The sequence below is a fragment of the Nelumbo nucifera genome, chromosome 2 (assembly GCF_055504915.1).
Source record: "Nelumbo nucifera cultivar China Antique chromosome 2, China Antique-T2T, whole genome shotgun sequence".
Taxonomy (NCBI): Eukaryota; Viridiplantae; Streptophyta; class Magnoliopsida; order Proteales; family Nelumbonaceae; genus Nelumbo; species Nelumbo nucifera.
Genome location: NC_142650.1, coordinates 28,819,727 through 28,847,439, shown reverse-complemented (window position 1 = coordinate 28,847,439; position 27,713 = coordinate 28,819,727). Strand labels below are relative to the sequence as shown.

Here is a 27,713-nt window from a genome sequence, read left to right as displayed (position 1 = left end):
AATTATCAGCGGGTTGTAGCGGTAGTAGCACCGTCGACCACGATGGGGCGGCGAGATTGTAACAGAGCACCTGTCGGTCTTGCAACGACAATAATAGTAGCCAACCACCCGGGGTCCGCGGTGGGGTTGATAGTTCTGGATAGATCCACTGCCGGAGTTGCAGCTGTAATGGCAGTGGATAGAGCCACCGCCAGACTTGCAGCGATAATAGCAGCGGTCACCTCCCGATGACCAAGATTTTGCAGTGACTAGGATTTGCGGCGGTGATAGCAGCGGTCACCTCCTGATGACCAAGATTTCGCGGCGACCAGGATTTGCAGCGGTGATAGTAGTGGTCCCCTCCCGGCGACCAAGTTTTCGCAGCGATCAGAACCTGCGGCGGTGATAGCAGTGGTCACCTCCCAGCGACCGAGTTTTCGCAGCGATCACGACCTGCAGCGGAGATAGCAACGGTCGCCTCCCGGCGACCAAGATTTCGCAGCGGTCAGAACCTGCATCGGGGATAGCAGCGGTCACCTCCGATGACCAAGATTTCGCAGCGACAGGGATTTGCAGCGGTAATAGCAGCGGATGGAGCCTCTGTCGATGACCAAGATTTCGCAGCGATCATATCGTCGAGTTTATTATGGATCGGTATGCTCTGATACCATGATAACTCGAGTAGAATGAGAAACTTTTTCTCTGTTCTTCTTATTATTTTCCTTTGCAGGGGTTGAGAAATATATATACTCATAATACAAACATCTCCTAATTATACATAGATTCTGGTTCTAACTCTCCTAGTTACATACAATTTAGGCTGAAATTTATCCCTAAATTCAAGGGATATCCCCTAGTTTTACAGTTCACGCAAATAGTATTTGTGTGACAAACTCACTCAACGAGAAATTGAGTTCATTCCAGAGATGAGCATACATATCCTTGACAGAAAAAATACCATTCCTTGATCCTATCCAAATGAATAGATCCTTACATAACAAGTTGTGTAGAAAGTTAAGTTTTATAACGGGACATTGTCATTTGCTCTTTACCGGGCGAAATGCAAATCATTTGTTAGTTCAATACCAAGTATTCAATTGTTCAATTTGATTGGTCTCTTTGGGAGTTGAATTCTTGGATTTGCTGAGCGATAAGTTGGTTGTGTCATTGTTTATAGCGAGTTTACGTCGTCTGCATCCGGGTTGCAGAAAAATTTCTACATCCGCTAATGAGAAAGCATTTCAAGAGTAACGGAGTCAGGTTTAACGGACGTTGGTAAAACCCGCCCAAATCCCAAATCCCAAATCCCAAATCCCAATCCCCTTCGCTCTCTCCCTGCCTTTTCTCTCCTCTCAGGCTCTCATAACCTATCACCGTCCAGCGTCCACCGTTACTGGTGCGCCGTCCGAACACTTTCTCTCTCTCCTGTTTCTTTTCTCTTCCTTGGAATCGGCAACCCAACCCTCCATCTAGTGCCGTCACTGCAAAGATAGACACAGGGATGCTCCCTACAAAACGATTTTTCATATTCCTCAATAGATTCAGTTGATCCAAGATTCGTATACCTCTCATCTTAGGTGGAATCTCACCAGGTAACTCACTCCTATTTTGATCAATGAATGTTAGCAGCTTGCATTGGTTGATCTCTAAGGTGATTGGATTGGGGTCGAGAAATTGTTTTTGCTAAAATCCATCTTGTTGCAATATTACCATCTCAGTTGTATTGCTACCTCAAAAAATTCCTGTCAAGGAGTTTTTGCTTGTCAAATAAGCTTTTGATGGATCGTGGAAGAGATCCCATCAACTGTTTGTTATATAGATTGCTCTGCTCGAGGTTTTCAACTTGAATTTCTACCTAGGCAAGCATGGGGGCCAAAAGGATTGTAACACTAAGAAATTTCTCTCATATCTGAATCCAACACATGATCAACTTTCTAGCAATTCTGTAATCGAATTAAACAAAAGCGTTATCTAAAGCGATCTTTTGTTGTACTGGTTCGGGTGGTGAGGGGGCGGGAGAGGAAATAACAGGGAAGAGAGAGAAACATTGCTCGTCGTCAGCCGCTGGTGGTTGCGATGGATCGGACGACAGTGTTGGGTTGAAGGATAATGGAGAGAGAGAGAGAGAGAGAGAGGGGGAACTGGGAAGAGAAAACGATTGAGGGGAGAATGAAGGCGGGATTAATAGACTTCAACTTTTTTTTTGGAGTCCAGACTCCCGTTAACCGCTTGGACTCCGTTAAATTATGATTAATAAGGTGGAGTGACGTGGCCTTTTTTTATTCGTGGTTGCAGAATTTTTTTTTCTGCAACCCGGATGCAGACGATGTGAATTCGTTTATAGCTAATTGAAACGGATTGTTGTGTGAGGTTTGTCTCTTGTGTTAATGTACTTATGTTATATTCCTAGCAGAAAATGTCAAGCGGCAAAATTGGGACAAGGTGCTCTACAAAACATTTCAAGGAGATGCTAGATAGTCTGCTAGTGAGTTTGGAGTACAAACGAAGGCTCCAACAGACTCCTTTTAGTCACTTATTGGATCTGCCGCACTTTCAGTCAAACATGCTTATTGAGTGATCTCTTGAGGTCGTGGGGCTCAGATATCCACTGCTTTTAGAGAGGAGCATGAAATTCTCTAAGACCAATGTTGTGTTGATAACAAGGCTTGGCTTGTCGGGTAGCACTATCGCCCTTTCAGAAGGCCTTTCTAGCAGGAGATTGTTTATGGCTTCCTTTGGCCTAGCCGAAAATCACGTCGTCTTCTTTCGCTCATTCAAGAACGGACGAAAGCATCTGTCCCAAGATTTTTATTGGGCCAGCTGGATCTATTAATCCACGTCAGAGTTGCTTGTCCCAACGTTCAAATGAGAAACTATTGGTTACCGTATTTATCTAACGACATCATATTTAATTTGAACAATTTCAACTATTTTCAACTTTTACGGCTTGCATCTATTAGGGTTTGAGTTTTTTTTTTCCTCAAAATCAAAAAGCAAAGAGAAGAGGGAAACTCGATGTTACTCTTAGTGCTGTTCACGGGTCGGGTTGGGTTGGTTTATTGGGGTTTTTCCAATCGACCTGATCTGGTCGGGTTATTTGAGATAGAAACCGAAACCGACTCAGTGTTAAGCAAAACCGACCTACTCGGTTTGTATCGGGTTTGGTCGATTTCGGTTTTGCTCCTGTACAAAAGGAACATAGAAGCCTAAAAGGAAATATCTATTCTGAAAACTGAAGTTTTTAACATATTTTCTAGAAATATATTTAAAAAGTTAGAATTAGAATAGAAGACAAAAGTTATCAAGAAAATAGAAAGTCAAACTGTTTTATAGAAAGAATGCTGAAATTTGTATATTTCAAGAAACTTTCTAAGTTCTAATCTAAGTAAAAAATGACACCTAAATCTAATTATAATTGTCTAATTGGTTGCCTATTTGGTGTAAAAGACTATAGAAACTGATGTAACCGTTTTTGGTCATGTACCATTTTTTGTGATGTATAAATTTTTTGGCTAAGTACCTCGTTTGACCCGGTGGTGACGTGCCTTAGTGATGAGCTACTTGGTGGCGAACTCCCTGGGGGAGAACTACTTGGTGACGAACTGCTTGGTGGCGACTACCCAGTGGCGAGCTCCCTGGTGGAGAGCTACTTGGTGATGAACTGCCGGGTGGCGAACTGCCGGGGGGTGCTCCCTGGTGGCGAACTGCCTGATGGCGAACTGCCCGGTGGTGAGCTGCCTGGTGGTGAACTGCCTGGTGGTGAACTGCCTGGTGGCGAACTGCCTGGTAGTGCTCCCTGGTGGCGAACTGCCTGATGGCGAACTGCCTGGTGGCGAACTGCCTGATGGCAAACTGCCTGGTAGTGCTCCCTGGTGGTGAACTGCCTGATGGCGAACTACCTGGAGGCGAACTGCCTGGGGGCGAACTGCCTGGGGGCGAACTGCCTGGTGGCGAATTGCCTGGTGGCGAACTGCCTAGGGGTGAGCTACCTGGTGGCGAACTGCTTGGGGGAAAACTGCCTGGTGGCGAACTGCCTGATGGCGAATTGCCTGGTAGTGCTCCCTGGTGGCGAACTGCCTGGGGGCGAACTGCCTGGTGGCGAACTGCCTGATGGTGAACTGCCTGGTAGTGCTCCCTGGTGGCGAACTGCCTGGTGGTGAACTCCCTGGTGGCGAACTGCCTGATGGCGAACTCGTCACTTGACTTGCTCCTAGGCGGTCTGCAACTCAGAGGATGGTGGAGCTCCCTGGTGCAGCGCAACCCGACTACCCTCCGCGTGAGGTGATTTTCTCTCCTTTGTAGACAGCGGGAGCTGAGGGACCTACGAGAACTGAATCAGAGGACCCGGGGGTATTTTCCCGACGGGGACTCTCCGATGCCTAAGTTAGCATTCTGATTACAAAGGGCTTGGAGAGAAATGAGAGAGCTAGAGAGCGGGGGTTACCATCCTTTTCTTCTCCCCTTTGGATTTGGGGGTCGGAGTCCTTATATAGTGGTGCCCTCGCGGGTTAGGTGGGTGAAAAGCCTTCAAATGGTAAGACGTCATATCCCGTCAGAACCGGGGTACGGTGATGAACTCCTCGAGGTTGTCAGGCTGGCACTTGTGCCAGGCGGCCAGGTCGGTGCCTGGGCCAGGTTGTCAGGTTGGCGCCTATGTCAATCGGCGGGTCGGTGTCCGGGCCAGGTTGCCAGGTCGGCGCCTGTGTCCAGGTCAGGTTGTCAGGTTGGCACCTGTGTCCGGGCCAGATTGCCAGGTCGGCGCCTATGTCCGGGCCAGGTTGCCAGGTCGGCACTGTGGCAGGCTGATCCGGCCAGGTCGCGCAGGCTGCGTGCAGGCCGCGCGGGCCGCGCCAGGCCGCGTGCAGGTCGCCCGTGGGTCACGTGCAGGTCACGCCGGGCCAGCCGGACCGGTGCCCGGGGGGGACACCAGCTTGGTAAGTTGTTGCCTAGGTGCTTGCCTAGTTGTCACGAGGTGCCATGTGTCGCAATTTCACTAGAGGGCCAAATCTGCCCTCATCAATTGCCCCCCACTCCCGAGCTGAGAGTAACTCAGTGAAGGGAGTAGATTTCTTTTGGCCCGTAAGTCGACGAGCAAGTAAGTTTTGATCCAATTCCTTAGGCTTTGGGAGCTGCCTGTATGTGGCGAGTTGCCAGTAAGACGAGGGGGTCTCCGCCAGTTCAGTAGTGTAGCCCTTAGGCTCTGGGGCAACTTATAGTTCACTTTTGCTGATTTTGTTCCTGTTGAGAAAGCGACTGGATATTTAGCAATAGTGTGGCCCGCAGGCTTTGGGAGTGACTCATAGTCTACTCTTTTTTGACTTTTGCTCGTGCCGAAGAGGCGACCGGGCCTTAAGTAGTAATGTGGCCCGTAGGCTTTGGGAGTGACTCGTAGTCTACTCTTTTTTGACTTTCCCGTGCCGGAGAGGCGACCGGGTCTTAAGCAGTAAGGTGGCCCGTAGGCTTTTTGGGAGTGACTCGTAGTCTACTTTTTTTTTGACTTTTGCCCGTGTCGGAGAGGCGACCGGGTCTTAAGCAGTAATGTGGCCCGTAGGCTTTTGGGAGTGACTCGTAGTCTACTCTCTTTTGACTTTTGCCCGTGCCGGAGAGGCGACCAGGTCTTAAGCAGTAATGTGGCCCATAGGCTTTTGGGAGTGACTCATAGTCTACTCTTTTTTGACTTTGCCCGTGCCGGAGAGGCGATCGGGTCTTAAACAGTAATGTGGCCCGTAGGCTTTGCCTGTGAGGTGTCGAGCTATGATTGTGCTGCATCAGCTTTGTAATGCCGGTCACCCACTCCTACAAGAAGCTACTAGGAGCTCGACCTTCGGGGGCAGCACTACTAACTTTAGGTTGCCAGCTCACACGAGAGCCTTGGAAGGCTCGACCGGTAAGGGCGCCTATGTAGTCTGTTGGCCGTCAACTCCCGCGGAAGCCATGAAGAGCTCATCTTTGTAGGGGGACCTTGCGGAGAGGACTGATGAGGCATTATCTGAATTGAAAGTAAGGTTGGTAGAGCTACTTAGTCTGTTAGCCCCCTGCATAGTTTTTGAGTTCATAAAAAATGTAAACTATAAAGTGATAGCTTCAAAAAAGTGAGGACTTAGCTTTGGTAAGATGAGAACTTAGCTTTTGTAGGATGAGAACTTAGCTTTTCGTAGCGTTTCCCACAGACGGCGCCAATTGATGTAACCGTTTTTGGTCACGTACCATTTTTTGTGATGTATAAATTTTTTGGCTAAGTACCTCGTTGTTTGACCTGGTGGTGACGTGCCTTGGTGATGAGCTACTCGGTGGCGAACTCCCTGGGGGAGAACTACTTGGTGACGAACTGCTTGGTGGCGAACTACCTAGTGGCGAGCTCCCTGGTGGAGAGCTACTTGGTGACGAACTGCCGGGTGGCGAATTGCCTGGTGGCGAACTCCCTGGGGGAGAACTACTTGGTGACGAACTGCTTGGTGGCGAACTACCTAGTGGCGAGCTCCCTGGTGGAGAGCTACTTGGTGACGAACTGCCGGGTGGCGAATTGCCTGGTGGCGAACTGCCTGGGGGTGCTCCCTGGTGGCGAACTGCCTGATGGCGAACTGCCCGGTGGCGAGCTGCCTGGTGGCGAACTGCCTGGTGGCAAACTGCTTGGTAGTGCTCCCTGGTGGCGAACTGCCTGGTAGTGCTCCCTGGTGGCGAACTGCCTGGTGGCGAGCTACCTGGTGGCGAACTGCCTGGTGGCGAACTGCCTGGTAGTGCTCCCTGGTGGCGAACTGCCTGGTGGTGAACTCCCTGGTGGCGAACTGCCTGATGGCGAACTCGTCACTTGACTTGCTCCTAGGCGGTCTGCAACTCAGAGGATGGTGGAGCTCCCTGGTGCAGCGCAACCCGACTACCCTCCACGTGAGGTGATTTTCTCTCCTTTGTAGACGGCGGGAGCTGAGGGACCTGCGAGAACTGAATCAGAGGACCCGTGGGTATTTTCCCGGCGGGGACTCTCCGATGCCTAAGTTAGCATTCTGATTACAAAGGGCTTGGAGAGAAATGAGAGAGCTAGAGAGCGGGGGTTACCATCCTTTTCTTCTCCCCTTTGGATTTGGGGGTCGGAGTCCTTATATAGTGGTGCCCTCGCGGGTTAGGTGGGTGAAAAGCCTTCAAATGGTAAGACGTCATATCCCGTCAGAACCGGGGTACGGTGATGAACTCCTCGAGGTTGTCAGGCTGGCACTTGTGCTAGGCGGCCTGGTCGGTGCCTGGGCCAGGTTGTCAGGTCGGCGCCTATGTCAGTCGGCGGGTTGGTGTCCGGGCCAGGTTGCCAGGCCGGCGCCTGTGTAAGTCGGCGGGTCGGTGTCCGGGCCAGGTTGCCAGGTCGACGCCTGTGTCCGGGCCAGGTTGTCAGGTCGGCGCCTATGTCCGGGTCAGGTTGTCAGGTCGGCGCCTGTGTCCGGGTCAGGTTGTCAGGTTGGCACCTGTGTCTGGGCCAGATTGCCAGGTCGGCGCCTGTGTCCGGGCCAGGTTGCCAGGTCGGCGCTTGAGGCAGGTTGATCTGGCCAGGTCGCGCGCAGGCCGTGCGCAGGCCGCGCCAGGTCGCGCGCAGGCCGTGCGCAGGCCGCGCCAGGTCGCGCGCAGGCCGCGCGGGCCGCGCTAAGCCGCGTGTAGGCCGCCCGTGGGCCGCGTGCAGGTCGCGCCGGGCCAGCCAGACCGGTGTCCAGGGGGGACACCAACTTGGTAAGTTGTTGCCTGGGTGCTTGCCTAGTTGTCACGAGGTGCCACGTGTCGTAATTTCACTGGAGGACCAAATCTGCCCTCATCAGAAACTATGATAGAGACAACTTAATTAAATAGGAATTAGAAGACTAGGTTAGGTTGTAATTAGGAATTAGGATAGAGGCATTTTAGTTAAGTAGGAACTAAGTCGGTTCGATTCGGGTCAAAAAAATCGAAACCGACCCAAACCATCGGTTTATGAATTTGTACATCCTGAAACCGACCGGTGCTTATAAAAACCCAACCAACTCAGATTGGGTCGGTCCAAATTAGTCGGTTTAGTCGGATTGGGCCTTATTATGATCAGCCCTACTTACTCCTCCCAATCACCATTGCAGAGCACATGAAAAACACAACCATTTTCATAATACAAACTGGTTTCTATTACACCAATATCTCCTTTGTCTCACCATTGCAGAGAACAAGAAAGGAAGCACAACCATTTCCGTAATACGAACTGGTTAGCTTTTATTTTTTTAGTCTATTTTTTCATTCTGATTTCTGTTATGCCAATAACACTGTCTCACCATTCTGAAAACTATGTAATATCAAGCAAAAAAAAGATGAAATATGGTTTTAGATCTAATACGTAAACAATTCCCTACATGTGAAAGAAACATATTAACCTAAGGTTAACAAGCCAAATATTACCCTATGTCTTTTTCTTTATATAATGGTGAGATACAAATAAATAGTTTGTATCTAGTCATTGATGAAATTATCGGCAGACAAACAATTCATGTTAAACATTGAACCTAGTCATTGATGAAGTTATCAGCAGAACAAAGAAGACTTTTTGTTTAAAGGCTTAGAGCTAATTTGTTGTAATAATAGAAACAGAGAGGGGTTATTGGCGGAAATGAAAAGGTTTATTGGTATAACAGAAACCAGAATGAAAAAAATAAAAAATAAAACAAAAAAGTAAAAGCTAATCGGTTCGTATTATGGAAATGGTTGTGTTTTTCATGTGCTCTGCAATGGTGATGGAGAGGAGTAAGTTCGGCCTTCCTCTTCTCTCTGTTTTCAGATTTTGGGTAAAAACTCAAACCCTATAGATGTAAGCTGTAAAAGTTGAAAATAGTTGGAGTTATTCAAATTAGATCTAATCTAACGACCCGTAACCAATCGTTTCTCATTTAAACGCATTGGAACAAGCAACTCTGACGTGGATTAATAGATCCAGCTGGCCCAATAAAAATCTTGGGACGGATGCTTTCGTCCGTCCTTGAATGAGCAAAAGTGAACTTGCCTTCATAGAATTGGAAGTGGTATGGCATAGGTTGAAGAAAATTGTTGTCTTGGATGGTGAGGAGCACATCGAGGAAGTCGTGAAGTTGATCATCCTGTTCCAATTTGATTGTCTTGTTTTCCCAAGGCAGCTCGTGGGTCAGCTCTTTCTAGGCTGGATGAGTCAAGATTGTATCCAATGCTCATGTCGGATTGAGTATAGGTGCATCCTCGTGCAGTGTTGTAATTATGGATAGTGTGGTTGGTATTTATTTTTATTTATTTCTACTTTACATTTTGTTAGTTGTTTGCGTTTTGTAGTCATGGTTGTAGTCCTTGGTGCCAATCCTCGACTGTTCAAATGGAGGAAGATGGGTTACCAATGAAAGCTTAGGAAAGCTGATGTATGGAAAAAAGCTAGGCCGTAAACAGTCCTCACTTCTGTTCCTTTACTTATGGTCATAGCTTTTATTATTTTAGTTAGTGGAAGACCCAAGATCTCACATGGACTTCTGCACCCATTACAAGTTGTTGAGGTCTTGAACCCTCCGAGTGAATAGCTGCCTTTATTGGAGGTTTGCTTGAAGGGCCGGATAAGTTGAATTAATGAGATTATTTTTGTTTTCTAACGAGTTCAATATTTGACCCAACCACATGGAAGTTGATGGATATAGAATAATAAACTTTATATGTAGTTTGTGAACTCTGGGGGTCCAAGCATTGGGTGATAGTGTGGACCCTACTCATGGATGGGGTTGAAGGGGGTAGAAGGTATTATTTGCGTAATATACATGTTTTGAGTTATATATAAGGTGACGACCCTCTACTATTGAGATTTGTTAACCAGTTTCCAACGTGATGTTTATGAATTCTACAAATTGTGTTGAATCTCCAGAGTATCAAATTCACTATACAGAGGCCAACCAGTAAGTGTCAACGATAAAGCATAATGTAACACTTCGTGCTGATGTTACAAGGCTCTACGCAATGTTAACAAACAATGGCTTGGATTTGGATGAAGTCCCCTTGAGCGAGCGCTTATTAGCTTTGGCAACCTACCTACCAGAAGTCGATGATGTTGGTGCAGATTTGCCTGTTGGAGTCGTAGGCAGCACCACCAGAGCAAGGCATTCTCCTAAATGGGCCAGCATAGTGCCATCCTACGAGATCATTGATGTGTCTCCCTCCATTGTATCTACCTACAAGCATAGGTCAACCTGGGCAAGGAATGAAAGCAAAGCAGCATTGTGGCGTTACCTAATCTAGATCCTAGGCAGCAAGCGCAGGTTGCAAAAGAATTTGCCATTGTTGTAGGGTCCAAAAGAGTAGTGAAAGAAAAGATAAAGTGAGAACCATCTAGCTTTAAGTTGCTTAGTACTCTAGTGACTAATGGAGTATTTATAGCAGTTTATGGATGGACGATCTTTATGGTCTTTATTTAAGAAGGATTTGCTTTCGAAGGAGGATCTAGCAATTGTAAAACGGTTCTTGCACAACTCCAAAAGAGGGTAAGTACACACCATCGTATATTGGATTTTGTCCGTTTAATTTTTTTCTTGTTGTTCATTGATGAATAGATAATTTCGATGTAGTGATAAATTAGTATGGAACGATGGTGTCATGTTTGTTATCCTAAATTGTCTGCTGGCCCTCTTCAACCCTGAAGCTTGGGCTTATAATGAGGTATTGATTGGGTGCACATGTAGTGCAAGGTGTTGTAGTTATATTATTTGTGTTGACTTGACATGCTTGGTTGTGAATCCCCCACGGCCCCACTGACATATGGTGTCGATGTTGTATAGATGCATATGGGTTCTTTCCGATGGCAAGACCCACTAACACCATATGTCTTCAATGATATCTAAATGTGATATTGCTTGCATCTTTTAAGATTACCTTAATGTTGTGTGTTTCTAATGCAGTTGTATTTTTCAGATGCCTGTCGTGATGTTATCGCTCATACCGGCAGTTGATGGTAATGATATTTTGCACCATAAAATCGAAGCTTATAGTTCCTTGAACACCAACTGCGGCCAAACGTATGCAAGAAACATAGTACATGTCATCAAGTTGATGTTTAGTTGCATAGAAGCAAATGAGTGGGTTTGTTGATATATGTGCGTCTCACATGACCTGACAACAAGTAACATTGGGAGAGAAATTGGTGCCTTTTGTTACCGGTGTCATCAATTGGCCTTTTGAATTCATCAGGTCAGCCTCGAAACAATTTGGGTACGTGTCAAAAGCTGAACACTTATGTGATGGGGCCCTCGTAGGTTGGATAATATGTATGAAAAAAGCTTATCTAGGTTCTGAGCAGTGATAGCGAATGCGGTGTATTTGTGATGAAGTATATGGAATGCATCACTTGAATTTTGTGTGTGGTTATTCTTCCTTGTTAGTACTAAAATAGTGTACCATTTCTGTAGGGAATGATTGATGTGATTAGGTGGGAGATGGGGGCTCGATTCATCCGAAACTATATCCCGTGATTTATATACAGTATGAGGAAAAGATAGGGATGTGGATTGATATAATACTATGTGAGTGTGAGTGTGGTGAAATACTAAGATGCCTCTAAAACTTTATTGAGGAGTTGAATCACTAAAGATATATTGCAAAAATTTACTTTGTTTTTGATACTGAAATTGTTGCAAGAGAGTAATTAAAATCATGCATGTGTTGGTCATACACATAGGGTTGCGTTTGGAAACGATGCAAATAAGTGTGAATGCAAATGTGTAGAGTGTAAAATGGTTTGTATATATAAATTGTAAAGTTTGTTTAATTTTGCACTGACAAATTTATGGTATTACCAAACAGATTTTTAGCTATACAAACATGAATTTCAATAAAATATATGTTTTTTTTATCAAAAGCCCACTTAAAAGCAAATTTACTTATTTTTATTGATATACTTTTACATCTTATTATCAATTTAAATATGCATTGATCTGTCATTTATCAATGCATAAATGTAATGTTGCTAAACACAAACAAAAATGAACCAAAATGCAAACTTATCCTAAACCGAGATTTACACTCCATTTGCATCGTTTCCAAACATAGTCTAGCATTCAAAATATCAGTATCTGCTTTATTGCAATGTCACTTGAAGCAAAAATGACTTCATTGGTTTACTCGGTATCTTTTTGTACATTCAATTCATTTTATTCCTTATATACATAAATCTTCTGCAGGGTTATGTCGCACGCAAGGATTCACCGGGGAATGTTACAGCCATGACCAGCTACGCAAATAATTGTAATCCCAGTGTCATGAGTGGGGCTGGGTTTTATTGGGTGATAAGGAATGTGAACTTGGTTTTGGAGATGAGTAATTGCTTGTGCTCAATATCCACTCCATATATTTTCTCTTGAGGAATTTTTGATATTGTATTGAACTAAATTTCGTAACAATAAGTGAGGTTAGCCATACATTATTCCTCTAACAAATGTATAGTTGCATTATGGGATTTCCCTAGTGATGTGTTTAAATAGTTGATGGCCAGGTTAAAACTTATCTTAAGAGTTGTGTTGCCCCGGTATGAGTTGGTGATTTTTGTCATGAAATTTTCGTTCCTGAGGCAGTGGCGGGGAACAGAAAGCTTTGGGTAGAAGATATTCAGAGAAACGGCAAAAAACTGGGGAAGAAAGAGAAATGGTGAAAGTTGCTATTTCTCATTTGAGGGGTGAGGTTTTGTAATCGTACTTGATTTAAAAAAAATGCAAAAATACGTTTTTGGTTCAGTTTTAAATCAGAAAACACATTTATTTTTGAAACTCAGAATAAGAAAGATAATTCACGTCTAATGGGCCAACCAATCGATTAACGGATTCCCTACCAGAAAAGTCAGTATTGGCAACAATGGAAAACCATCTAAGTTTAAAGTTCTTTCCCGACCATGAAAAAAATTTTGAACTGTTTTAAAGAACAGGAAATGTCTCCATTCTCTGAACTTCTTCCAAATGGAATTAAAATTTGAAAATAACCAGAACCGAATCAACTTGAGGGTGTTCATCAATATGAATGGTTTTCTTTTTCAAAAAGAAAAAAAAAAATCTGTCCCAATAGTAAAATCATATTGTTTTTTCAGGCTGTTTGGTTCCATTTATGTTTATTCAGTACGTTCTGTACTTGTATAATTGTAAAACCGAGAAATATATTTAATGAGGACGTTTATGATACATAGGCACCATTAGACGCCACATCAGCAAAATGCCAATAAACATCTATCCATTTCAAGAAGCTCCAAAATGAAGCTTCTTGAAACGAGAGAGGCGCACATTTACAAATTTCAATACATACAAATGCAATTAATGAGGTATTTGCTAACAGGGTGCCTATGTGACACCGTCAAGAAACATTTACTCAATATTAACATAAACAGAACCTTTATGTCACAAACATTTGTGTCAATATATATATATATATATATATATATATATATGAGACCGAATCTACTCCTCACACCTGATGCCTCACATGCACATCTTATCATGCATTAGGAACATCTTCCGTACTTATTAATTATTATTCACGGGAGATATTCTCAATGCACAGTGGATGTAAATGTGAGGCGCCCATTTATGAGGAACAGATCCGTCTCAAATACATTTCTCTATGACTGTTAGGTCTGAAAATTCAGTACTATGCAAGTCCCATAAGTTACCTAGCTAGTATCTGCATGATCATGACCAGATGATTTCCAGTTATTTGACAATTTTTTGAAGGTGATCAGGGTGTTTCTGGCTGTCCTTGAATTAATACAGTCCAGATACAGCTATAGAGATACCTTCATGTTCATAGGTCATGACTATCACTGGCCCAGTTCATCTCTACGTGGGGCCCACTAAACTACGTTTCCAATTTAATCAATTTGTGGACTTTTACATGTACTAACCTAATTGCCAGGGTGGCTAATCTTGCTGTTGACTTGATGTCCAGTAGAGAGGTTCAATTCAATAATGATCAGCTCAAATTAACTAAGGGTCCAGGAATAGAGATCAGGAATCAGAATTGGAATTGAAAATGGTCCATTCTGATTCCACTTCTGACCATTTGGTTGGATAGAATTGGAATCCAATTCTTATTTTTGGTGGAATGATATTGTTCCATTTGAGAGAATGATCATTTTCTCTCCCTCCCTTGAGAATGAGAATCAATTTCAATTTCCATATGAACCACACAGGCGAGGGAATAGACCACTCCAATTCTTATTTAAATTTTGGATTTCAACTTTTAACCAAACGTACCCTAAATGGTATCAAACTCAGAGCCCAGTGGACGCCCATGTCATTTTGGGCTGGAAGATTTGCCTCTCAAGTCTCTCAGTAGTTCGAGTTGGGCATTGTCAGTCGGTTCATTTCAACAGTTCACACTCACGCATCTCCCCATCCTTATTCCCGGTATATTCCAATCTGATGGCCCTACAGTCCCAAACCCACTCGATCACTTCATAGATTCCAAATCAATGATTACTAATTTGCCAGTTTTTTCTTTTATTAAAAATTCCACGTGGAAAAGGGTGTTTCAAATGGGAAGACAGGGACCCATACAAACATGTGTGATGTAAGCGTATTTTCAGTCATTTTTCCTACCAACCAAGGTCCACCTTTGTTGTCTGCTCTGTGTCTCTTCTGCAACTTGGAATTGATGCATTGAACATGGGTGACCCTTGGATTGGAATCTTACTGAAGCTCTACGTTCAAGATAACAGATCTGACAAAAGAAAATGAATCTAATCCGGTTTCTTTTAAACAGAATCAACATTCAAAAACGTGAGATACCAAAGCATCTTCTACTTTTATCTATTGCCAAGGTAAAATAAGATTCCAATCCAATCCAATGACAGATTTATAACTGCATTAAAGGCCTTAGTATGACGTCAGGCCCATACATTCCGTCACGATACAGTAAGCTGGCCTATTCGCCAGCTCACCTGGACACCCGAAAATTGGGCCCACGGTCCACTGATAAAAAAAGAAGAGAAGAAAAAAAAATTAAATCATTATTTTGTATTTAAATAGGATTAGATGCGGATCTTTTTCTCAGAACATTCCAAAACTAAAATGCGAATCTGACGGTTATAAATTCCTTAACACCCAAAGTACCGGCATCATTCGGGAATCTGAATGTTACAACTTACAAGTTACAAACAATAACGAAACGTTCCGTTTCGCCAGCTCAGAGGCTTTCAAACTTCCACGCTCCCACGCTCGCTCTTCCCCCGGCCCCTCGTTTCTTCTCTGTCAACCTCTCTCTTTCTCTCTCGGTGTCTGCCGGGAAGCTGGTTCGTCCGGCGGTTGGCTTCGCCGGCGCTAGAGGGAGGAAACTTGACTGTTGTTGTATGTTTCTTTCAAAATTTGGGAGGGAAGCATAACAGACATGGTTATGTCAGTGGTGTCGCCAAGAAGATCGATTAGAGATACGTGGTTTAACAGCGCTGGGGGCGATTATAATAATCAGAAGAGGTGTTCTTATGGGTATCATGGTGACGATGATGAGCCGGTGGAGCTTGTACAGATTGGAGCTGAGAGGACCAAAAATGTCTTGATCTTGATGAGCGACACTGGTGGAGGACATCGAGCTTCAGCTGAGGCCATTCGGGACGCGTTTCAGTTGGAATTTGGGGACGAGTATAGAGTAAGTTTCTTGTTTCTTTTCTGGGTTTAATGGATTTTCTTCTGTATTTTCTGTTTAATGTGATATTGATGTTCTGTTTTTGTTTCCATTAGTTGTTTTGTTAGTTTCTTTCTTTAAATTTGTTTTTATTTGTTTGATGTTTTAATTAAATTTTATGTGACCTATTTGTTTTATATGGTTTTTTTTTTCTTCTCGGGTTTGTTCTTAATCTGGACAATATGGTCTGCATTGTTCTTGCTATTGTAAATTTAAATTCTTGCTTCCAGATTTTGAATTCATGGGCTTATGTGTTTTTCGCTGCCTTTTCCCCCTTCATTTCTGGATAGCTAGTTTCTTTAAAAGGATCTATTTTTGGGTGTTTCTGTTTCTTCCTTCTTCCTTTTCTTTTTCTCTGATGGTGTTAGCATACTCTTGATCTCAATTTAGGTTCTTTGGGGTTTTACTGTATGTTTTTTATTCAAACTTACTATGTCTTCTTCCTTTATTTGGTATATTTCCTCTATAAACACTTATTCAGGTCTATATTTCTTCTTGCTTATGTAAAAGGGTCGTTGATTTCAGGTTTTTATAAAGGATGTGTGGAAAGAGTACACTGGTTGGCCATTGAATGATATGGAAAGGTCATACAAATTCATGGTGAAACATGTACAGCTTTGGAAGGTTGCATTTCACAGTACCTCTCCTCGCTGGATTCACTGCTTCTATCTAGCTCTTTTTGCCGCATTCTATGCCAAGTATGTTTCCCAATTATCAGTAACCATGTTTCCCAATCACAAGGAAAGAAGTATTCAATTTGTACATATTAATTTTTTTAACTTCTTTTTGTTTTACATTTGAAGAGAGGTAGAGGCTGGTCTGATGGAGTACAAACCAGATGTTATCATTAGTGTCCATCCTCTCATGCAGCATATTCCCCTCTGGGTGCTTAAATGGCAGGGACTTCACAAGAAAGTGGTGTTTGTTACAGTCATTACTGACCTCAATACTTGCCACAGAACATGGTTAGTTTAAGACATCTCTAATTCCATCATCTATTTGGGCCAATAGCCTTATCTTATTGGAGGTTTTAAGGTGGAAGCTGTGTTATGACCAGGTTCCACCCTAATGTCACCAGATGCTACTGCCCATCAGAGGATGTAGCAAAGAGAGCTTTACTAGATGGGCTAGATTCTTCCCAGATTCGTGTCTTTGGCTTGCCAATCCGCCCATCATTCTGTCAAGCAGTTCTACCCAAGGTTGACATTGAGATTAACATCTAGCTAAAGCAGTCAATTTTATTATGGACCACTTGGTGGATTTCTGATTTTGTGGCTTTTGGATTTGTTTTTCATGCAGGATGAGTTAAGAGAAGAACTAGAGATGGATCCTTCTTTGCCTGCAGTTTTGCTGATGGGAGGTGGTGAAGGAATGGGTCCTGTCAAGAAAACTGCAAGGGCCCTTGGTGAATCACTCTTTGATGAAGAGCTTGGGAAGCCCATTGGCCAAATGATTGTTATATGTGGCCGTAATAAGGACCTAGCTACTACACTAGGGTCAATCCAGTGGAAGGTGCCTGTGAAGGTGATACTTTTACTTTTTTATCCAGTCACACAACGATGACTCAAATTGTCTTTAAGTGACAAAAGAATCATAGTGGAAAATCCCTTTAATCTTTTATTCTCTTGTTCACAGATAAGAGGATTTGAGACACAGATGGAGAAATGGATGGGAGCTTGTGATTGCATTATCACAAAAGTGTGTTAGTAGTTTGCCATGTCTTAATGTTCCTCTTTGTTCTTCAATTTGTTTTTTATTTGTGCATCCTAAGCTAATGGTTATTGTGGCTGTCATAGGCTGGACCTGGCACAATTACTGAGGCTTTGATAAGGGGCCTTCCAATTATCCTAAACGACTTTATCCCTGGACAGGTCAGTGCTGATGGATCTGTTTACTTCAGTAAGGTTAATGGAATTAATGGTTTTCCATGTACTTCAGAATATATGCCACAAGTATCCAACGTTTAATTAATCTCATAAAAATACAACCAAATTGATCTAATCTGTGCATCTTATGGTCTGCTTTAGTGAACTAACAAAAATTCTAATTCTCCCTGGTCAACTTAATTGGGAAGCATCTAATTTGAACTTAGATTTGGTTGACCTATTAAGTTTAATGAAACATAACTTCTGCAGATAACTAGATTAAATTTACCTAGTCTTTTCTTACTGGAAAAGTATATGAACCTCAAATCATTTTTTAGGTGTAGGAGGTATATAAATATAAGCTTCATTTCTTTCTTGGTGCTCCTTAATTTCTCCTTGTAGGTCAAGACCATATCCTATCCATTAAACTCTTTTGATCTTCAAGTTGAGCTGAAATCGTGTTCCTAGAAATTCATTGGTTTTCAAGTAGAGGGTCATATCAAGATGCCCCAGTTTGAATTCTGATGCCAAAGCACTTCCCTTCCCTTCATTTGACAATCTTGCAGGAAGTTGGCAACATCCCTTATGTGGTAGACAACGGTGCAGGTGTCTTCTCGCAAAATCCAAAGGAAACAGCTGCTCTAGTTTCTGAATGGTTCAGTTCCAAGCCAGAAGAGTTGAAGAAAATGTCAGAGAATGCACTTAAACTAGCACAACCGGATGCTGTTTTCAACATTGTAAGAGACATTGATGATCTTGCACGCCAACATGGGTCCCTAGCCAGCATCTCATATTCACTAACCTCATCGTTCTCATACCCAATCTAATTCAAAGTATCTGAGATCAGGACAAATTCAGGTCCTACTTGTGTACCATATGTAGCTAGCTTTGATGTCATTCTTTGGCCTTATGCGGCTTTATTCCACAAATATGTAAATTTTCTTGTAAAGGTCTTGGGAGTGTGATTAATGTAGTTTTTTTTTTTCTTATGCCTGAAAATGTTTGATGTGTCCTTCAACGACCTCAGTTTGCTGCTTATTTTGATTTTGGTGATTAATTAAAATCAGTGCCTCTTGCTACCTGTCCACTCTTAACTCTTTGGTGTGAAACTTTCTTGTCTTGACGTTTATCAATAGCTTGCTTCACTAAACTACTACTTATCTTCTAGTAAATTTAGCACTGATCTTCAAGGTTTGTCCATAACAATTGATTTGGTTAAGGACAAGCAGTTTCAATTAGAACTCTCATTTAGACAATACAGGTTGAGTCCAAGTCCAAATCCTCTGGTTTCCAGATGGCACTGGACCAATCAGAATACACCACATTGGCCAGGCACGTGGTGCCCATCTGTGACGTGACGAATCATGATCGGCCCAATAGATTAACTGTACAAAATTAGAACTTGTACAGGTCACAGGTGGGTTATTCTTTGAGTAGGACGCCTATTAAATTTGTCCTACCCTTATGAGATCCATGTGCTTTCACATGGTTTTCACTTTCTGACCATTGAAATCATATTGATCAGACTAGTTCCATCCATCTAATTGTAATCCCACACCTTCATAATCGTTTATCTCATCTTCATTGAATGTTTGGCCTCTGCAAGCTTATACATTTTCTGGGAATGGTTAATGGTTCCGTTATCCTCAGATTCATCCCCCATGAAACAACAGTGTTGATTGATGTTCAATTTCTTTTCCTTTGATTCTGATACCCTCCTCCCTCCCCCCTCCCCCCTTCAAACAAAAAACAAAAGAAAAAGAGAAAAAAAAAAACTCCTGAGTTTTGAGTCTCTTGACATAGAAGAACAAAATTCACAGAGATGAAAGCATTACAATTGTTTGAAAGAAAAGAACTCTTAAGAAAATCATTCAATCTTTCACTTGCCTAGACTGAAATTGCTACTCCCAGAATAATTATTGCCAAAGATGTTGCAAATGTCTTTCATGGGATAAAAAATGCAAGTCGTGATTAAAAGGACATTTATTTATTGATTATTTAATTTCCATGATTACTAATTTATATAGTTTGTTCCTTTTTATACGCATATATTTTTAATGGTTGGTTGGTTGCATGATAAGCAGGGTTTGTGGTGGTAGACTGGGTTGCATGCTCTAATGCCACGTGGGTCAGTAGACTGCATACAAGTGGCACCAGTCCCATAAAATAGTGGAATGTTGTTTGTGCTTTTGATGGCGTGTGCTACTTGGAAATGCAAGTTGAGGATCACAAGACAAAAAGCGCGTCCCTTTCAGTTTCTTTTGGGAAACATAAGAACAACAGAAGACTCAACACGCAACACGGCATCCATAATCCATAATCCATTGGGTAGGATCTGCTAACAAGTACCAACAAACGCTCCCAACACTGTACCAACTAGCCAACATGTCCTATTGGGCCCCATCTGAACTCCATTCAGATGGGACATGTTGGAAGCGTTTGGTTGGTAACAGATCCGAACTCCATTCTTCGGGCCCCATCTAAGAGCTCTGTTGGATTAAATGATCTTAATCAACCACTAGACCCTTGAAGATCTGGCCATCTGGGGACATTAGCTTGCCACATGTCAAATTATGTATACAAGGATTGGGATCCAATACATGGGCCCCAACTAAAGAAGTTCGGTATGCTATAAATCAACAATTATTCCAATTCAACAGGCTACCTTACTCATCTTTAATCATCAAGCTGAATATTTTATTAATCAAATTTGAGCTAGAAAAACTATTCGAACTTACTCTGAGATTCAAATTATCAAAACTCAAATGAGCCTAATCGAATTTAAGCCTGAAATGTTCCATTAAGGCTCAGTTTGGAAACAGTACAAATACATATAAAATAATACAAAATGTAAAGTTTTGCACTCTACATATTTATATTTATACTCCATCCAAACGGAGCCTAAAGCTCAATTCGATTGCATACCTATTCTTAAGGCATACCGCATGTGTTAAATGACATTTTTGAACCTAACACTTGTTTACCCATAATAATTGAAAAAACACCTAAAAAATAATTAAAAAAAACAGAAGTAACAGAAATATTGATTTAAAATGATAGAAAATAAAAATGCAAACAACCAGTATTTGCAATAACGCCAGTCTCAGGATTTTTTTTTCTCCAGACATGCGAGACATCAATCATGAACACTTATATAGCACAAACCCATCCACTTATGCTGGAAATAAATTATCCAACTTCCGCAGCTCTTGGGCTAAGAAGTAACCCCATCATTAATGGCTTTAGACCACTCAAGGTCCATCATATAAAAGATGCATCAAGAGTTGCTTGCTGAGAGTAGCTATCAAGACAAAATCATCTTTTCCAACTAAAATAAAATCCCTTGTCTGATAATGTAAATGTACATTTTTAGTGTTGAAAATGAGAGTATATGATCACAAAAAATAAACCAACTTCCAAAGAAACTCCCACTCTCCCTGTCCCCCAGCAGAAAGAGCTAGTGTATCAGAAAGTTGTTGAGGTTGCAGCAGAAGCAGCCTTACAATTTGAAATGAGCCTTTCATCGTGTTGTTTTCTAATACACAACTCTCAAAGATGAAGCACAAAATCCGAAAAGAGTTCATGTGATTGGTTGAACTAGTCCTAGTTTCTTCCAGCACCAGGTATCAAGTTTGCCAGAGAAGGAACCCCTTGGCTCCTCATTTCTTCTTGAGCTCGCCTTATTTCTTCAGGATCTGGTAACAAATAGATTGATCAGTAACAGAACCAGAACCATAGTAATTTGCTAAACATGACAATGTTCTAATTCTTTTTGAAGAACACTTATGCCAGACGAAGGCCACCCAACCATCAGTCAAACTCAGGTGAGCCCACTTGGTGAGCTACTGAGCTTATATCATAGTGCACTCTCAACATCAGTTGGATAGCACTTATAGAAGAATAGACTCATGAATGCCCCCGAACCAAATCTAGTGGCCAGTAATCAAAATTGACCCACTTGGGTGAGCTAATACCATACTAAACTCTGAACATGAGTTGTACTTAGAAAAATACGCCAATGAATGTTCTCTACCCCAATCAACCTGAGTGAGCATTCAGCTCAGACCCAGAATCTAGATATGAATAGAAAATAAGAAATTCCTTGAACCAAAGTGAGGGATACTGTACCCATATTTTCCATTAGTTTGGGCATGAGAAACACAACAATCAGCATGAAGCCAACCATCAGGCCCATTGGGCTCTTTATGACATTCATTATGGAGAAGGGCTCCCTTATCTGCAATGAACAAGCAAACGCCAGACAAACTTGTAATCCAAAAGTTAACAATGGAGATTTTCAACACGAAAGTGACTAAAGCTAATATATGAACTTACCTCATAATATTGTTCCTCTCTCAAAGGCTCCAAAATCAATTCATTCAGACCTTTCCTGTTCTCTGTCAGTGCAGCTTGAACCTTACCAGGGTTTCTAGCGCTGACATCAACACGTACCTAAACATGTAATATTGAATATAATCATCTGGAATTAGGTTTATTGACTAAAAATCCAGAATAAACTGTGATCCAAGAAACCTACCGGAGAGAAAAAAAAACCAAGGGCAGCCACTTCAATTAGATGAGTTCCCGCTGGTATGTTGTGGCTATAAGCATCACAGGTGAAGGAATAACAATGCCCACAAAATTATATATCAGCAATTACTACCATAACACATTGCAGAAATTGCACTCTATTTTTGAACTGAGCTTCTGAAAGTCCGAAGCAACAAATGCTATTATGGGCCGACTTTAGAACCAACCTAGTCAGAATGGAGGTTTCTCAGGACACAACTTATCTTGAAAAGATTCCTTCTCTAAATAAACCTTACTAAAAGATACTCTGTAAACTGATCAGAGTATCCAGTTCACCCCTCCAAGACCCAGGATAGCCAGGACCAATATTGGGTAATGGCCCCTAAACTGATCAGGGGCAATCTTCTGCAAGGAAAGTTCACTGATGAGAGAATTTAATCTCATCTTTCTTTGTCAACCTTCTACAGGATTACATACAGTTTTTTTACCTTTCAAAATAAGCTAATATTTCAGGTAATCTTTGTCTATCCAATCGGTCAAGTTTACTGAAGAAGACCTCCTATATGGTCATATCAAACTGTTTTCTCATAATCAACAGAATATATGGTATTCAATGGCAATAGGAACTTACCATCGAAAAGAAAAGATAGCAAGAGCAATTATAAACAGCTCACAGATAGCGAGGCATATTTTATATTCACAAAGTAACAATTCATTCTTGGACCCAGGCAGACCCCAAGGCAGACTATTGACTTGTGAACCCAATTTTGCTAGACTATCAACCAGACCATTGGCAATCCAAGGTTTCCACCTGATCCTATCAAGCTTGTGTTCCAACCCTTGAGCCACTTATATAATACACAGTCAATACAACATCCCTGCTGTCTATACAACTATGTAACTAACTTTCTTTGATTGGCAATACGTACCTCACTTAGTTCAGTGGTGGACCTCACTTGTCATGAAAGTTCCTAGGTGATTATCCAGTGACTTCTACAACTAGAGCTGTCAATCAGCCAGGCCTGGTTCGAGACAGGCTGGACCAGTCCTGAACTGATCATTAATTGGTTCTATAAAATAGATCCAGAACTGAACCAATTATTAATTGGGATAATCAGGTCTGACCCAACTAGACCCAATTATACTTGGCATCTATAATTACCTACAATACAACAACTTGGAACTTCATTTTTAATAATATAACCTTAATAAAATGAAAGTAAATAGTAAACTATTTACAGGTTGATAAAGCAAGTATTTTTAACCAAAATTATCTTGTATATGAAATTTACCCTTTAAACATGAAATATAACAAAAATTACAAGAAAATCCAGGAGACTCTTATATTATTAATTACATAATTGGTCTGGATCTTAATCAGTTCAGAACAGCAAAAACTGGTCCCAACCCAATTATAATTGGGACACAAAAATACAATTGATATTTTTAACATCTTCAAAAATACAATTCACTCAAAGGTTGTAGATATATACAGAATTCCCAGAGAGTCCACGATCTGACAGGAATGACACTTGTCAGTTACAAAAAAAATTCCCAAACGCCACTAACTTATGAGGAAATACAGGAAAAATGAAAGAAATAGAGGAGAAACAGGAAAGATTACAGGTTTTCCTGTCAGCAGCCAGAAAAATTATTGTAACAAATGTACACAAACTACTATTTTTTAGAAAGAAGATCATCATAAGAAAGCCCCCTTCAGCAAGAGAAACATAACATAAACTTTGGCCATCAGAATTGGAAGGATACAAAGAAAAATAGCCATCAGGCCTAAGATAAGTGACATTTTGGCCACCATTTAGTATTACTTTGGCATTTGATATCTTTCCAGGAAGAGTAAAACCTTTCACGCCCATACCTGCCACATAAAAAGTATCACTTACCTAAAGAAACCAATGAATCAGCAAAGGAAAGAATTATGACAAAACATAACATCAACTAAAAAACAGAAATGAAAGCAAAAAGAAAAAAAAAGAAAAAGATAAAACATGCTTTCAATTATTATTTTTTTTATCAACTTTCAATTATTATTCCTAAGAAACATTAAGTAGAAAGTTTCCAGTTGGTCAATATCCATGGTAATTTTTTCTCAGTGAATTTCCTGATGATCTTATATATCAAAACGAAAACAACTATAATCTTTGTACAAGTCAAAAAAAAAAAAAAAAAACAGTTATCTCAACTAATGCATTGACTCTCAAGGTCTACAGCCAAACCACAATATAATTATAATTCCAAAAGTCATCATATGGACAAACAGAGAAGCAAGTTGGAGATGCCTAGGTGTGAATGAATGATTCTAGTAATGTCCTTAATCACCAAAATTTTTGTACAGGATCAAAGGAATATTGTATCCACTGAAAAATCAAGTTCAAGTATATAGTATTTTATTTATTCTTTTTTCCAATAGAAGAGTATGACTAACAGAATTGATACAAAGTCAGAATATTTTAAGTCTCAGTCTTGTTATCTTACTTGATAACAAAGAGACAAAAGTGCTTAATCACCTTGATTCAGAAACATAAGAAAGCTTATTCAACTAGTAAAAGATAATCCCAAGATAATGCAGTGACATGATCAAATTCAATGAGTATATGCCAATGATTATGTAGACTAGGTAGTCAGTTGGCATCCCTCCCATTGACATAGTGATGCAGGTTCAAGGCCACAGAAAAAAGGCACCCTGCATTGTGTAAACCAGTGGGCCCCCATTGCAACCCTGCCACCCTAACCCAACTAACCTGCTAACTACAGGTCCAGAATATAACACCTTGCTCCTATGGGTGCCAAAGCTGCATTGCAATACCAAAAAACAAGGGAAAAACAGAAAGTTTAATGTGTATATTATTGCAGCCATATCCTTAATCACCAAAATGTCTGTACAAGATCCAAGTAATATTGTCCCCATTGGCCCATTGAAAAAACAAATTCAAGGAAAACAGATTTTTTCCCATAAAAGATAAAACTGAAAAATAAATTATGCAAAGTGATTATAGATCAAATTCTCAGTCCCGTTACCCTACTTGTGATCAACACTTTTCTGTGTCAAAACTCGAAAGTAAAAAGTGATTAATCACTTCGATTCAGAAACATAAGAAAACATATTCAATTAGTATCAGACAATCTCAAGATCAAACAATATGAGATGATCAGGAGTAGGGGTCTCAATTGGACTGGATTTGGTCCAATCCGATCCAGCCCAATGTGAGTCCATTATAAATGGACCAGGTCTAATCCAATCCAATGAATATTTTGGACCATTTTGAACCGGTCCAATTCAATGTCTGGACCATCCAATCTGTTCAAATTCATTTTGATTTAGATTGGTTTCAATCCAAACCCGGTCCATTGACACCTATATTCTTATCTTATACCAATGGACCAGATATTGGCTTAATCCAACCCAATCCAATATAAATTTATTACGGACGGACCAGGTCCAACCCAATCTAATAAATATTTTGGATAGGATTGGTCCAATCCAATATATCTTGTTGGTCCATCCAAATTGATTTTGGACTGGACGGAGTCCAATCCAAAACCGGTCCATTGACACCTTTAATCAGAAAGATGCTATTGTTACAGACTATGATGACCACAGAAGCGTAATAACACAAATTGGAAAAGCATAAACAGAGGCCCTTAACTGATAAACACCCCTCAACCCAAGTTATTACAGAAACACCGATTATGCTTTGTATCTGTTTCTCAATGTATCCATCACAGTCAGTGAGGCTTATGATTCATTAAATCATATCTTGATGGGAGCAGGGCACCCTTTCTTGGGCATTGAAAAACTAGTCAATCCATGCCCTACGTTCCAGTTCAGCCTTACCTTAATCCTAGCCTCCGATTTCTTTGTCTGTCCAGTTCAATTTTTGTCTTCTTTAAGCCATTAGGGACCCTATTCTGTTACAACCCTTAAGGCCCTAACTGCTTTAACCGGAAACCCAACAAGTAGGCGGCTTTAATTTGGGTTCTTTTACTTCAACTTTTTAACTATCCTATCTGTGGATACATTGAGAAACAGAATTAAATTTTGTCTGTACACATGGTCAAGTGACCATCTTACCTGCTGGCTGTTGTTTATCAATCTTTTATATACAAAAAAGGGCCTCAACCCAACCCTATTTGGTGGACAAGAATTAAACTTCAATATTTAAGCTACAATGCTCTATTCTTTCTTTTCATGATTGACAGTTCACCTTTTCTGAAATTGAAAAAAAAAAAAAAAAAAAAGCATTGGGCAGCCAAGCTACTCTGGTCCAACCAAATGGTCTCAGTCCTGTTACCCTACCTGTGATCAACACTTCTGCTAGTTCCAGATATTGTTAAGTGATACCTCAAACGGTCTGCTCTTTATATTTAAGTAATTTATCCCAGACTTGGAAATTTTTTTCTTTTTTTGATCTACAACCAAAAAGGTTACCACTAAAAATTTAATGATGGATACAGTACTGCACAGAAAGGAATGATGAAACAGATTAATGTAGCCAACCCCATATAGTTGGGACAAGGCTTAGATGATGATTAAAAATCCTAGACTTTATTTATTGAAGGCATCCCCTTCTAAAATTTAATTAACACCCAAAGAGAAATATGAAATATAAGCATAATTTTCAACGTAAATCTAATTTGACCAGCAATATTTCGTTAGTCTAAATAGAGATTTGCTTAACCGTTTTGTCCAGAAATATCTTAGACACTACTACTTGCTGCCTCCAACAAACTACATATCTAATGAAATGTAGCAATCTCCAGAAGAACACTCTGCAACTGTGTATTAAAATATCATTTTCCATAGAACCATAACTAACTTACATAGTTTTGCCTAATTGTAGATACTAGGCAAAACCATGAGGTAGTTATGGTTTCAATCGATGACCTAAATGAGTCATTGGCACGCTGGCAAAGTTCAAACCGAGCTCGCAGCCCTAAAATTCAGCTTTTACTTCCGACACTTTTCACTTACTGAAGCCAAAGATTCTTCGTTTTCACTCTTCTATGGTTTAGATCAAGTAACGGGTATTTCAGAGTCTAATCATCAAGGTGGTTTCAATTGCTAAAGGTGGACATTGTCGTATCAGATAAATTGAGGGGAAAAATCTGCAGAGCTTATTGGATCTAATAATGACAGTTGAGTTGAAGTGAAATTCAAACCCAATAAAATTGCTCTTTAGAATGATTTGCATCATAAACTCCAGTTCATATATTACTAATTCCCAAAACAATGTTAGAAAGTAAATTTCATGAAAAAAGGGAACGGCATACCTTCGACCTTAACCCGACCATTAATGGTGTAGCCATCACTCGCCCTGCCAATTTCAAAATTCAAGCAAACGTCGATATTAAAAAGAAGCTCTAACAGATCCCAACATAAAGAAACAACCTTAAATTCGCAAATTCAAACAGAACAAACAATGTTAGGGTTTAAGAAGAGAAGTAAATGAAACGAAGACGCGCACAAAAAAAAAAAACAATACCCAGATGAAATTGCAGCGGCAGAAGGAAGAATAGAAGAACAGAAGTGCAGAAGAACCGTGATAAACAAAATCAATTTGGATCTCTCCATTGTTGCCATGTCACCGGAAGGTCTGAGATCTTTCAGTTCAAAGACCTCGTACGGTCATACCACAGACCCAAACGCCTATTTAGGAATTCACT

General features: G+C 41.1%; 2 protein-coding genes across 2 annotated transcripts; one reads left to right on the top strand and one right to left on the bottom strand.

Moving 5' to 3' along the window:
• The first annotated feature begins 15,119 nt into the window (after positions 1 to 15,119).
• Positions 15,120 to 18,579, top strand: LOC104586160 (monogalactosyldiacylglycerol synthase 2, chloroplastic-like). The gene is made up of 8 exons (XM_010243314.3): positions 15,120 to 15,600; positions 16,162 to 16,334; positions 16,440 to 16,601; positions 16,694 to 16,835; positions 16,936 to 17,160; positions 17,272 to 17,334; positions 17,433 to 17,507; positions 18,068 to 18,579. Exons 1-8 carry the CDS (start codon positions 15,343 to 15,345, stop codon positions 18,326 to 18,328), a joined length of 1,359 nt encoding a protein of 452 aa, XP_010241616.1. The 5' UTR covers positions 15,120 to 15,342; the 3' UTR covers positions 18,329 to 18,579.
• Positions 18,580 to 20,799: 2,220 nt separating this feature from the next.
• LOC104586159 (ER membrane protein complex subunit 7 homolog) lies at positions 20,800 to 27,713 on the bottom strand. Its single transcript, XM_010243313.3, has 7 exons — positions 27,533 to 27,713; positions 27,321 to 27,364; positions 23,799 to 23,907; positions 22,039 to 22,102; positions 21,837 to 21,953; positions 21,630 to 21,738; positions 20,800 to 21,196 (listed from the first exon to the last, which is right to left on the bottom strand). Exons 1-7 carry the CDS (start codon positions 27,628 to 27,630, stop codon positions 21,105 to 21,107), a joined length of 633 nt encoding a protein of 210 aa, XP_010241615.1. The 5' UTR covers positions 27,631 to 27,713; the 3' UTR covers positions 20,800 to 21,104.